Source organism: Scatophagus argus, chromosome 1, assembly GCF_020382885.2.
Source record: "Scatophagus argus isolate fScaArg1 chromosome 1, fScaArg1.pri, whole genome shotgun sequence".
Classification (NCBI taxonomy): Eukaryota; Metazoa; Chordata; class Actinopteri; family Scatophagidae; genus Scatophagus; species Scatophagus argus.
The window spans coordinates 5,755,949-5,768,669 of record NC_058493.1 but is presented as its reverse complement, the minus strand read 5'-3'; the positions used below and the strand labels follow the sequence as shown (position 1 = coordinate 5,768,669).

At 39.7% G+C, this 12,721-nt stretch overlaps 1 protein-coding gene across 3 annotated transcripts in view; it reads right to left on the bottom strand.

Moving 5' to 3' along the window:
- Window positions 1-3,874: 3,874 nt before the first annotated feature.
- cep89 (centrosomal protein 89) overlaps window positions 3,875-12,721 on the bottom strand; it is a 53,471-nt gene continuing 44,624 nt past the window's right edge. For 2 of the 3 annotated variants that reach the window (XM_046401108.1, XM_046401195.1), the window contains one exon: window positions 3,875-4,434. In XM_046401108.1, coding sequence (XP_046257064.1) covers window positions 4,125-4,434 — 310 coding nt within the window. In that variant the 3' untranslated portion in view covers window positions 3,875-4,124. Of the gene's footprint in view, window positions 4,435-8,552; window positions 11,348-12,721 lie in introns of those variants that run through there. The other variant, XM_046401275.1, reaches the window with a different exon arrangement.

Here is a 12,721-nt window from a genome sequence, read left to right as displayed (position 1 = left end):
TCCATGGTCAGTAGGAGGAGCTGCAGCACAGGCAAAGATGATGGCTGAAAAAAACAGAGGGACAGGTATCAGAGGAGGGTGTAAGTCTGCCAAGAACTGAATTTTCTGGAATGAGAAATGCGAGAAGTGAGTCAGTGACGAAATTGTTGCATGGACAGTGCCAGTGAAGATTAAGATGAATCTGTAGGCAAACTTCAGAATGGAGAATTATGATGAACGACCTTTATTTATGATCCTGACAGTGGTATTTATACCAGTGGACGAGAACTACTTATGCCACCAAAAGAGCAGTAACAATGGGGTTCAGTTTTATAGAAGGCCAATAAAATAGTAGTGTAGTGCATGAAAAAATCTGGACTGGGACTGAGGTTATAATGCCTGGTTTAGTGGTGCAGTTTGAAGCAGTGAGGTCTATAACAGGTATTTTCTTGCCAAGATATTCCTGGGTGACACCAATGGGACTGACCTAGTAGATAGCAAAATGGTGGGGCTAGTGGCTGGGCATATCATAAAGCCATTGTTTTGGCCTTTCAGTCTGTCTACCAAAGAAGATGCGTGAAGATAAACGTGATCATGACATGTTTGCGTTGAGACATGGTGAGATTCTGCTGTGACTGAGCTCTGTGGGTGATATTGTGACAATCACGCAAACATTATGCAGAGCCAGTTCACAAACCTGGAGTCGATATCACCAGGAGTCCACCTCCACCTGGCACCAACTAATCTCCTAGTACATTATCTCCAACATGGAGCTCATTTCTGACACAGTGTAATATTACATACATTTAAATGTCTCTTTACTGGTCTTGTGTGGAGCTGCAAAAGGCGCAATGAAATTTTCACTCCTTCCTGCAGGCCACATGGAGCTCACTTCCTACAACCTGATTGAGCATGTGTTATAAAGGCCCTCTGATTCACTAACAAACACTGTGGATGCTAGGCAAATGCAAAACAGTAACACAGCATCTTTCTAATATATCGTGCTTCAGGTACATGAGGTGCAAAAAGCAATGTCTTCAATGCTTCACCCTCCACAGCAGCAATCTCAGCACACAGGAAGGCTGAGCCACAGCACAGCAGAGTGAATGAGTTGTGTCTGCAGAAAGGAGGCTTTGACTGAACAGGGTAACTGTCAATCATTGTTCATTGTTCGCCTCACAGTATCATGAGATGAGCGGTACAAACCAAACAACTGTCAGCATTGACATAGCCAGACTGAAAGCTGCTATCATCTTCATTGAAGGACTTTTAAATGGTACTTTGGGAGAACAATGGGAGAACATCAGTCTTATCCTAGACACCCAGACAGATTCAATAAATGGTGACAGGTCCTGAGTAGAGAGAGTCTGACTGGATGCTGTTACTGGGAAGTAAGCAGGAGAGGAAGAGTTTATGTAGCAGTGGCATTCAAGAACACCAGCAGAGCAGGGATCTCCATTTATTTGTACAATATGACAATTTTTGGGAATTAATGTGTGAAGCAAACCATTATCAGTTTTGTTTCAACAACATCACAACTCCAGTCTCAGGTCCTCCGTCCTCCAGAGAAGGAGTGTACCTGGACCACAGTTTTCATCACAGAGAAATGAGCATCCGCTGGTTCACCACCATTTTGTTTGTGCACTAATAGAAAATGCATTGCACAGACTTTAAAACAATGGAAAAGACAATAACAACAATAGTTTTTCTTGGTTTTTTGTTCTGTAGTAGTAGTCCTGAAACACATGGGACAAAAGATATTGTGTGAATGTGAACTTGAGGTCATTTCATTGTTATGTTGATCAAGTGTAAATTAAATCACTTATCAGCTTATACAAGTACAGCTGAATCAATTACAACATTAATCAGATCGACAGAAACCTGATTAGAAACTTCTTTATTAATCGTTTAAGTAATTTTTCATTTAAAACATTTCTTGGTTCTAGCTTTTCTTTTTCTCTAATTATTTTAACTATTTCAATGTATTTTCAATATTTTGGAGTTTTGACTGTTAGGACAGGACAAAGGAAACACTGAAGGATGGGAGAACACAGACAACACAGCTCCCCAAGACAGCCCTGGTGTTACTGTATTACCATACATTCTTCGCATTGTTAAGTGACTTCTCTTTTATTCCATACAGTGATAATATCATGACTGGGCATCCTTGGAAGGCTACATTCTCACAAGCAACGATGAGGCAAGGGCAAACTGTCCAACAGTTTACAATGTTTTTCAATGCACAATGATAAGAAACCCAGGGGTTTCATCATGTGAAATCCATAATATTGTCAAAATATTCAGAGAATCCAAAGAAATCTCTACACAAAAGGGGCAAGGGTAAAGAAACAACACTGAATTCCTGTGTCCTAACCCTCCCCCCGAGCAATTTATTATTAACTGACATGACTGCAATGTTGCACAATGATCACCAAGAGCATTCCAATGGTATAATCTGCCTTGTGGTGTTTGCATGTTCTCTTCATGCAGATTAATTATTCCCCTGTGACCTTCTAAAGGATGAATGGTTTTAGATAATAAATACTTCCACAAATCCAAGTTAAGACTCTGCAAAGCAAAAGCCATATATCAGCAACATCCAGAATTTCTGCTGACTTCTCTGGGCCTGAGGTCATCTAACATGGGCTGACACAAAACACAGAAGCATGCTGTGGTCTGATGAGTCCACATTTAGGCTGACACCATTCTGAAAGGCAGCATGTTGCACCATTGCGTATTAATGAAAAAAATCCTTCTAAGATCTGTTGAATTTTAAAGACATGTAATCATCAGGTAACCATTAGTCAATGATGCTTTTATAGAGCACAGAAACTTATGTTTCAGATATTTTAATGTGGGACATTTATGTTTATTTATACATTCAAATACACTTTAAATGATGGAGGGCAGACAAAAAATAGTCAGTATTACCCTCCATTTATTAAAGCACATACATATATATACTATACTGTATCTTTCTTGCTGATGACACTGTGGCTGAGAGGCTCGATGTCTCATAATGTGACTGTTGATTTGTTGGCGAACTGCACGTTCCACTGTTCCATGAGGCATTAGAAGTATCCCTCATCCATTAACAGCTATCACACACGTCTGAGCCACTGTACCACCATCATGCTGCACTTTCGTCAGCAGGGATTTGTGGTTCATCTCTGTGCAGACAGCACTCTGCCTTATGGTTTCAGTCTAATTCAGCAGGGCCTCTAGAGCAATGGTGTTGTCTGTATCTCCAGTGTCCTCTGCACATATTTTCCTTTCCTCTTAGGACTCTGCTGTGTTGGGACCTTTGAGGGAATCAGTCTTTGTACAACACTGTGCAGCACCCAGCCAATAAAAGTGTGAGATCGGGGCTATGAAACCGTAGCGACCACAACATAAAGAGATGTAGGTCTGTGTGAGCTATGCTCAGGTAGGCAGGCTGAGCAGAGGAGCACAGGGAAAGGATGAAACCTGCACTGGAGGGTTGTGTGCTTTGGAGCATAACTGCTGTTAAACAATCAGAAAATAATGTTTTATTTCTCTGATTCATTCGCTTTGTTTATGTTAAATGCTACTCTTGCTTCATTCAATGTCTAGTTCGCTCGACCACTGCCACTGTCTCTCTCTCTCTCTCACTTGACCACTGTGTCATGGATGAATGGAACTAAACTGAACTGTGTGTTTACAAACAGCAACTATTATACCTGAATTATGTTTCTCTCTCTCACACACACACATGCACACTCCAATGCCACCCAGAAACTTACCTGTAATGTTGCTCTTGTGACAATGATAATACCATTACCAAATATGTCCAGCAGATGGCAACATTAGCCATCTTCTTGAGGACATAATAGCATGTTCTATAAAACTAATCTATAAAGAAAAATACATAAAAAAGACAAAAATTAATTTATTTTATTTTCTGAAAACCTTGACAGATGTCAGTTATATTTGGCCACACTCTTACAGGAAAAAAAGTGTGAACTGAATCATATTATAATCATGAGTTTGATAAAGGATAGTGCAGGTTTAAGGTTTAATTTTCAACTGACGCCTCTGTGTCTACATGTTCAGGACTGTAACCGGTCTACAGTTAACTAGCCTGTCTATCTTGCCTTTATCAGTGAACAAACCTTCCAAGAGCTTTAGCAATAGAAATCCAGCCCATGCTTATGCTTCTCATCCAAGGAGTTGTTTTGTTGGTCTGAATCAGATTTAAATATGACCCTTCTCTGGAGCCCAGGGCTTTGATGAGAGGTGAAGAGGAGTGGCCAGGAGATTTGTGGCTGATGCTGGGTGGATGTAATGGCCTCATCTGGAGCCTGAGGAGGCCAGTCAGTAGAGACACAACTGAGGAGATTTGCACTGAGCTTTGAGTCGAACAGAGTGTCCTTCATCTGCTGGTTCTCCCTGGTGGCTGCCTGCCACACCACCTCCAACTCTTCCTCTACCTCCCTGGAGGAGCAAAGAGAGGAGAGAAGACAAGGAAGTGCAGTTAGGCATGTTCACATTTATAGGATAAAATACAATAAATTAAATGCACAGCAAAGTGCTGAAAAATTCATTTAACAGGAAAGAAAGGGAAACAAATGAAACAGAAGCAAAAATGATTTGCAATAATAAAAAAAAAGAATTGCAGAAAGACAAGAAAATAAGGAAAAAGAACAAGCTGAGGGAGTAAGGGTAGGTGTGTGTGTAGAGGTGAGGGAAGGTGTTTTGTGGTTGAAGAACAGGTGACACACAGCACCGCTGTGGTCATGAAGCTCATTCATACGTCACTGTGACTACAGCAAGTGATCCAGCTGACCACAGGAATGGTTTATCACTACTTCCTTATACAGTGGAAACCCTGAGACATCAGTAATAGCTGGTTCATTGTTGGTGTGTCATGACCTGAGTGTATCTGCTGAATTCTATTGTGCAGCTGCCAATAATTATGAGAGCAGACAGCGGTGGCATCCTGGGTAGACAGAGGTTGCTGTAGCTCTTAAAGAACCATTTCAGTTTTATGTCTGCAGTACCTCAGCACTGCCCTCACTTCTCAACAGCCAATAACACCGGTCAGCTGGGAGTACCACTGCATGCGTCATCCCCTTTCTCAATTATTTCTAAAGTTGTGCCTGAAGCATCGTATTTTGTAAGTGAAACAGAAAAAGGCTCATAGCAGCTACTTAACATTTCACCAAGGGAGGATTTATTGCAGGATTATTGTGGTAGAACACATTAGTTTTAGCTAGGCGTACCTAATAAACTAGCAATTCACTGGAGCTTCACTGTTATTTTCTTTATTCCTCCTAATGCACATAAATTACTCAGAGTATGTGAGAGTTTCAATCTGTTTCTTAAAAATGGACAAGTGCAGTCCAGTTTATACAAATACACAGTAATTCCATATTCACATCAATGCCCTTGTATCTGAAAGTTACATTTTTAAACAGTAGTAATAAATATTTTGTATACATACACACATATTGTGTGTATGCGTAAGCCTGTAAGCCTAAACGTCAGTATCAGCAGTCACATCAGCACGTGTTTAGCTTTCTGCGAGTCACAACAGGAAGTACATATCAGTTCAGCCACATTAACTTGTTACTGTCCAGTATGTTATTTACCCACATCTGCATTCTTCATGAAGGCAGCGAAGCCTCAGCAAACTAAAGAGAATGATGATTAACACTGGGAATACTAAAGATTTCCTTTGATGTTTGCATGTGAAAGAAAGTTATGGTAGGGAAAGGAAACTGAAATTAAAAATTCAAACATAAAGATCAGAAGATTGAAGATTTAACAGATATTTAAGAGACACTATCTGCTCTTTTCAAACAAATGTCACTCTTTCTATACGGAACACAAGGTAGAACAAGCACTTTGCAGATGTTCATTGCTGCAGTGACTGAACGGCAGTTAACCTCCAACAGAACTTTGGTTTGTAATTTAAACTGCTATCAGTGTTTGCGACACGCAATGACTGACTGTCTGTATTCAAACCTGGCAAAGCAAGCCACAATGAAGATTGAACTATATTAAACCTCACCCTCTCTCTCTCTCTCTCTCACACACACATACACACACAGACGAATTCAATAAATCGTAGCCAAAATGTCACCTTTTATAAATAAAACATGAAGCGTTTTAAACTCATCTACCAGATGGTTTTAAATCCTACTGGCCACAGCCCTTGCCTTCATGTTAGTAAGACACATGCGAGCTAAACACAGGGGCCCTTTTTCATCAAATGAAGTCACCAGGCACAATGCAGAATAAAGGCAGGAGTGCTTCTAAATAAAGCTGCAAAGTAAAGCAGCAATCACTTGAATCTGCGAGGGTGTTACACTGCAGTCAGATCATGTGGGAATAACTGTCAGAGTGGCATGATAGTTAAAGGTTCTGACTTTGGAGGAGTTTACATTTTCAAACTCAACTTATATCAAAAAGTCAGTTTTCTGGTGTTTTCCTCCAGATGAGCTTATAAAGACTCAGAACAACGAGGCTGTTTCAGCCCGATCATCTCTCACTGAAGAGCTCCAAGGAGACGCCATGTAATTATCTGTGTGTGCAGTTATTGTTATAATGGCTGATGCATTGTAGCTCTTGTGTCATATGCTGCTCACATGTCAGCAACTGAGGCAATCTGTCTGGACTCAGCAAGCTGCTTATTATAGTAGAGGGACCATCAACATAACGGTATAGCACAAATGTTGTACATGTGGATTTAAAATGAAGTGAAAGGCTACAGACAAAAAAGCCACAGACTCATCTGTACAGTTTCCTGGTTTGGAGAAGATGAGCATACTGCACCTCCACATTCTGGTTTGTGGCTAGAAGAATATATTGATTCAAGGCTAAACAGAATGGCAGGATTTAGAGAAATAATTTAAAATTCACCGAGGTGCATTGATTTCAGATTTGAATGTGTATGTTTGCTCAAAAGATGCTTTGTCTGGCAGTGGTGCTTCACCTTGTCATGTTTAATAATCGCCAGAGTCTCAGATTTGAGACATACTGGATCTTAACTGCCCGTGGGAAGACTGAACACATAAGAGTCTGCCTATTCTTGATTAAAGTTTTGTTTTCGCTGTTTAGTTTTAGACAGACACGAGCACGCCATGTGAAATTACTTTTCTCTGACTCACTTATTTCTCCAACTGCTGTCTCTTATCTTCCCTGTGTGTACCTTATCCTGCTCACTGACTCGAGTCTGAGAAGCATCACATAAGATGATTTACATCGAATACAAATGGTCTGTGAGTTTCCTAAACTGCTAGTATGGTTAAAATGCTAACATTAAAATAGAAAAACAACTAATAATAATAATTAATAAATAATTATGGATAGGACAAAGTCTGGATCTGGATTTCTGTGTTAATGCAGTGAAACAAAAAACAAGACTAGCAGCCACGCTAGCAGCTCCATAAGGCTGCACCTCAGTATAGTGGGGTGTTTGAGCTAACGTCTGCATGTTTTGAAGGGAGTTCCCTTGTCTCTGCTGTCACAAGGTGGCAAAACTACTGGAAAAACTTTAGAAATGCTGTTCCGGACATGTGTGTTATAGTTTTAGCTGCCTAAATTGAACCAATCATTAATCACAGAGCTGGTGGATCAGGAAAGACTCATATGAAAAGTTCACTCAAAAGGATCACTTTAAAGTCTGGAGAAAGCACCAATTTTGTTGTTTAGATATGAGCACTTATTTCCTGAAAAACACTTGCTGATGGGGTTTAAACCACAAACCACAATCTTATCAATTAACTTTCAAATTCTTGAAGCTCCCCTGAGACCAACAAATTTATATTGATTGTGATGAGGGAAAAAAAGAAAAATGGTCTAAAACACAAGTGAAAGTTAATTAATGATGCTTGTTTAACAGATAGACCAGAAACACTTCACAAATCCCACCGTCTGCTAATTACCTCTAATCCAAACACCATGCACACGTGTTACCCATGGCAACCACACTCATCATTGCTTCTTATGACGCTACTCAGACAGAATACCAAGATAAATCTTGCAGCTATAAGGGATGGAGAGTCCAACAGAAGGGTGTGTGTGTGTGTGTGTGTGTGTGTATGTGTGTTTTGGTGGGATAGCTGGGACCTGTAGAGAAAGGCTCAGCGGTAACTCCACTTCCCCAGTACATCTCCTTTACAGCTTCAGTAAGCTGCAGCCATCTCAGGATTTGGTCGCTCACTCTGCAACAGAACAATAGATGCTCCATCCTGGCCCAGTCAGCAGCATAAATGCTAACATTATTCAGTGTTATTCTGGGCTGTGGGGTTTATCAAGCTTGCGAGACAACCACAGGGAACAACACAGGCACTAGCATTAGACAATCAGTACTTAATTATCACTTCAAGAAAGTCTTTGTCCTTATGTTCCTGAACTGAAGAGGAGTCATTTCAGCATGATACTGCTATGTCAGTTTTGTGTAACGTTTGCACATCACTGGTTTTGCTAAATTGAATCTAAATATTATCAGATCAAAATCTTAAGAGTGTCCCAGAGAACTTTAGGCAGTAATTTTTAATAGATGTTGTTCGTTTTGTTTTGCTTTGTGTAATAAAAGAAGAAGAAGAAGAAATAAAACAGAATATATTTTGCAAATCCTTTTTGACATCCACTCAAGTGAAATGACTAAATTTGACACCAGCAACATTAAACATTACCTGTTTGGAACATTTCACAGGTAAACATATTACCTCTTGCTGTGGCAACAGGTAATCTTTATCACTGAGTGTGAAGAGGGGCATCCTTGAAAGGCTCAGCCATTCATAAGCAAAGATGGTGCAGGTGTAGTTCATTTCAGTAAATTTAATCTTGTTGCAGGTTGCAGCTCTACAAATGTATTATGGATTATCTATGTGAGCTGAGTGTTGTTAAAAAGTACTCCTCATGTGCGCTGATGCGAGACTTTACCCTCTTCTTTCTTTAGACCACAAAACAAACCTTCTACAGAGAGGCTGGAGAGCAATTGGTACAAAAAACATAGTAGCTACTTTTTAAAAGGTCGTCATATAATCACCACCCATCATTGTCAATTTCATGCTTCATTGTCTGATTTTTTGAAAGATGTTTTCTTACTACTCTGTTATTATGAAGTGCAAAGCATTATAAAAGACCTGATCACTAAATGAACCTCAAAATACATACAGCACCGGTGCCTTTAGATTTATGATGACAGCTACAGAGAAACAAGTTACAAATAAAAGGAGCAGAGTCATGATCCCCTCTGGTCCTCTGAGTTCGGCTTGAAACCTGATGGGAAACTGATGGATAATTACTACTAAAATGTGTTTATCTGCATTCATGAGCTTTAGTATTAATTATGCATGGGGTTCCAAGTGTGTACCCCATTAACATAAAATGATGTCAGCGTTTTACACTGCTTATTTTTCACTGTGTAAAAAAACAGGAGAGATTAACACTACAGCTCCCACAAGCTTGAGAGGAATAGATTAGAATTTTAAAAACAGCAAAACAGTGTTTCACCAAGATGAAAAATTCTTATTAAACAAGTTTACACTGCCTTTAATAGTCACAGCTGTGTCCATGAACTATACTTTTACACCATACACAGTATTTTCAATGAATTACGAAGGCAATCTACAAATATTTCACACCTATTACAAAAAGCCATAAAACTACAGATAGTCAAACAATTGTCACAATCTTGTACAATCTTAATCCTTTCCATCAATTTCAACCAATTACAATGCATGTGCCTCAAGATACTGAACTCATTCAATCACATGACAAATTCTGAACGTACTGGAAATATATAATCAGGCTCTCAGCAAACTGACTGTTAAAAACATTAAATGAAAGAAGACCAATTTGTCAAGAATCACTAGAAACTTTGGCTGCATTTCTAAAGATCACTCTTTGCTCATATGTAGCAGATATTTCTGTGTTTTTGTGGTTGTGTAAGGGAAAGACAGGGCTGCTTTTAGAGAGGAAAAAAGTGATCTGAGGGCTCAATCCCCTCCGGAGCTCCTGGAAGTCTCAGGCAGCACGGCTTCCCTGGGGGCTACACAGAACTCAGCAGGCAGGCAGCAATCACAACCTATCAGCATCTCTGCTGCTGTTGCATGGGCAGAATACTAAGCAGTGGATCAGAGAGAAAAGAGAATGAAGCAGGAATAGATTTTTCCTCAGTGTGTAGGTGAGATGTTTGACTTCAGCTGAGTGGACCACTGCCTGGCTGAACACCAAATGCCCTAGCCGAGAAAAGGAGAAACCTGGATTCCTACTATTCACAAGCAGGACAAGAACTCACCATCAACTACTACATATTTTTGCTGTGACTGGTTAACCAGTCTACTCTAGTTGCAATAATTTGGAGTTTAGCGAGGGTTTCAACCACACGCACTCAGACGACCTAGGTCCAACAGAAGGGTGCATGCTTGATAAAGCTGATTTGGTGGAGAACACATTTTCAATAAGGCAGCAGTGCAGCAGTTTGTGATGTCATAAAGGTTAATGGTGTGAGTGATCAGTGTGGTAGTGTGTGATTTGTCATTAAGATGCCCTCAGGGCAGAGCAGGACAAGATCTTCTAACAATCTGATTAGCTAGCTTTCATTTGATAGCAGCAGGCAGCAGGCCCAGAAGCTGAGCTAAAAACAGACATACTAACAAGGGAATAAAAGGAAAGTAGGAGATTGTTTCAGTGGCAACAAAGTACCAGTAGGGTTTTCGAGGGTGTAACACTGTACCAGGAAGAATATCTTAAAATAATCAGGTACAAAAAAAATCAAGTACAACTTTTCTATAACCAAAGGGCTCTCTCTGTCATTTCGAGTAATTGTGCATCAGCCACGCCCTTACATATGGACTGAAAGTATTTTGTTGCATTCAGTACTTTCCTTACCTGGTTAACATCACTTATAAGTAGCCAAGACTGCTTATATCTTCTTATCTTCTGACTGGCATCAAGTTTTATCTCATAAGAATCATGAATATATATGAGGAAAAGGCAAAGTATACAAATACATAAATAATAAATAAATAGGTAAAAGAATAGAGTTATTTTCAGTCTCAAGCCAATTATTGCCACCACCATATGTTGTTTGTCACAGCAGTAGGCCTGTCTCTGTAATTCTATAAGAAATGCTTCAGGCACTACTTATGTGAATCCTGTTGAAAAGCTGTTGCGGTTGTTTCACCCCCAGCAATGTAGAATCTGCGAATGAAAATTCACAGTGAGGATTACAGGACTGGTAAAAATGGATGGTCCTGAGGGGGTTATCTGATTAAGTGTGAAGAGAGACATGTAGAATGGAGCTGTATGATCTGCTGTGTCAAGTGGATGTCAGCACTTATCTCCTGAACCCAGCAACCAGAGTGGACATTTCACTGTACAAATGCAGAAACTGTGAGGAAAACATAGAAGAGATACACAGCAGTAAACGAGACATGAAGTCATGCCTTAAAAAACCATTATGTTATGTTGTGTAACGTTGAGTCTGTTGCTGCATTACCAGGTTGTGTTGTATTGCGTAATGTCAAATGTGTGTTTATTTTTATTTTACTGTTCAATGTTGCAATGTGTGTGGAAAGACAAATTGCCAATATGTGTCAAAGCTGATACAAATAATGATATTTTTTAAAAAAATCAATTATGATAAATCTGCCATTAATTGAACTAAAAACATTAAATAGACAGCAGTTTTGATCCCCTAAAGATTTTTTAACAGATTTTTGGCTGTCTTTGTGGAGTGTAACAAGCTGTAAACAACACACTGACACACCTTATGTAGTTGTAATAGTGGATGTTAGGAACGGTTGAAAGGAAAGTCAATTAATGATCAAACTAGGATCACCACAATTTATACTCAGACAAAACAACAAACCCTTTTTTCCCTTGTTGATCCAACACCCAAAAATGTGCTAATAGTTAAAACATTGTATTCCTCCTTTTGCTGGGGACCCACTCAAGGACTATCGTTGACTCAAAGAACCCCAGTTTGAAAACCACTCATGCTCATTTGGTGTTTCTGACCACCTGATGAATATCCAATACTGACTCTCATTCTAGCTCTGTTTTGGTCTCCACCAACTTCTGAAGGGAAGTGGCTCAACATGCTGACTTTGTCTTTTATTTGGCGCCGGGCAGGTAGTATTGTTTGGGCTTTTCAGAGCATTTTCTACTGAAAGACGAGCAGGATAATGACAGCAATGAGAGTGAATCTTAACATTATGTTTGCAGGCCATAAAAACCAAAACAGTAAGTTGAAAATACTCCGTACAGCTGAGGGGAAATGCAAATTCAAGCGATAAGCTTTGTTTGCCATTACATATGACGTTTTTCACATAGACAAACTAGTTGATGCACCGTTAGTATAAAAAATACAGGTCATAGCAGCTTTAATTTGTGACCAAGGTATGTGCAGCGTGTACTAACTAAGGCATTTTACATTTGAAAAATAAACCTGCCACCACTACGTGGAAAGTGGCAACCCTATTTCTGCATTACTAAGAAAAAAAAAAAACAACAAAGGATTTGGTATTTCCTTACTGACACTAGCCTACAGATGTTTTAAGGGGACCAGTGTAAGAAAAAGACAGATGATTTAGAAAAATGTTGGAACCAATCTGATTGTGATGAGATCTCTATCCGTATCTTGTCAGCAATTGTTTTCTGATGTGCCCGGCTATGCTTCCATGCACACCTTTCTGCTGCCTCTCGCTTTCTCTCTGGGCTCCTTAAGCTACACACACCATTTCCTCTCTTTCTCCTCCTCCTT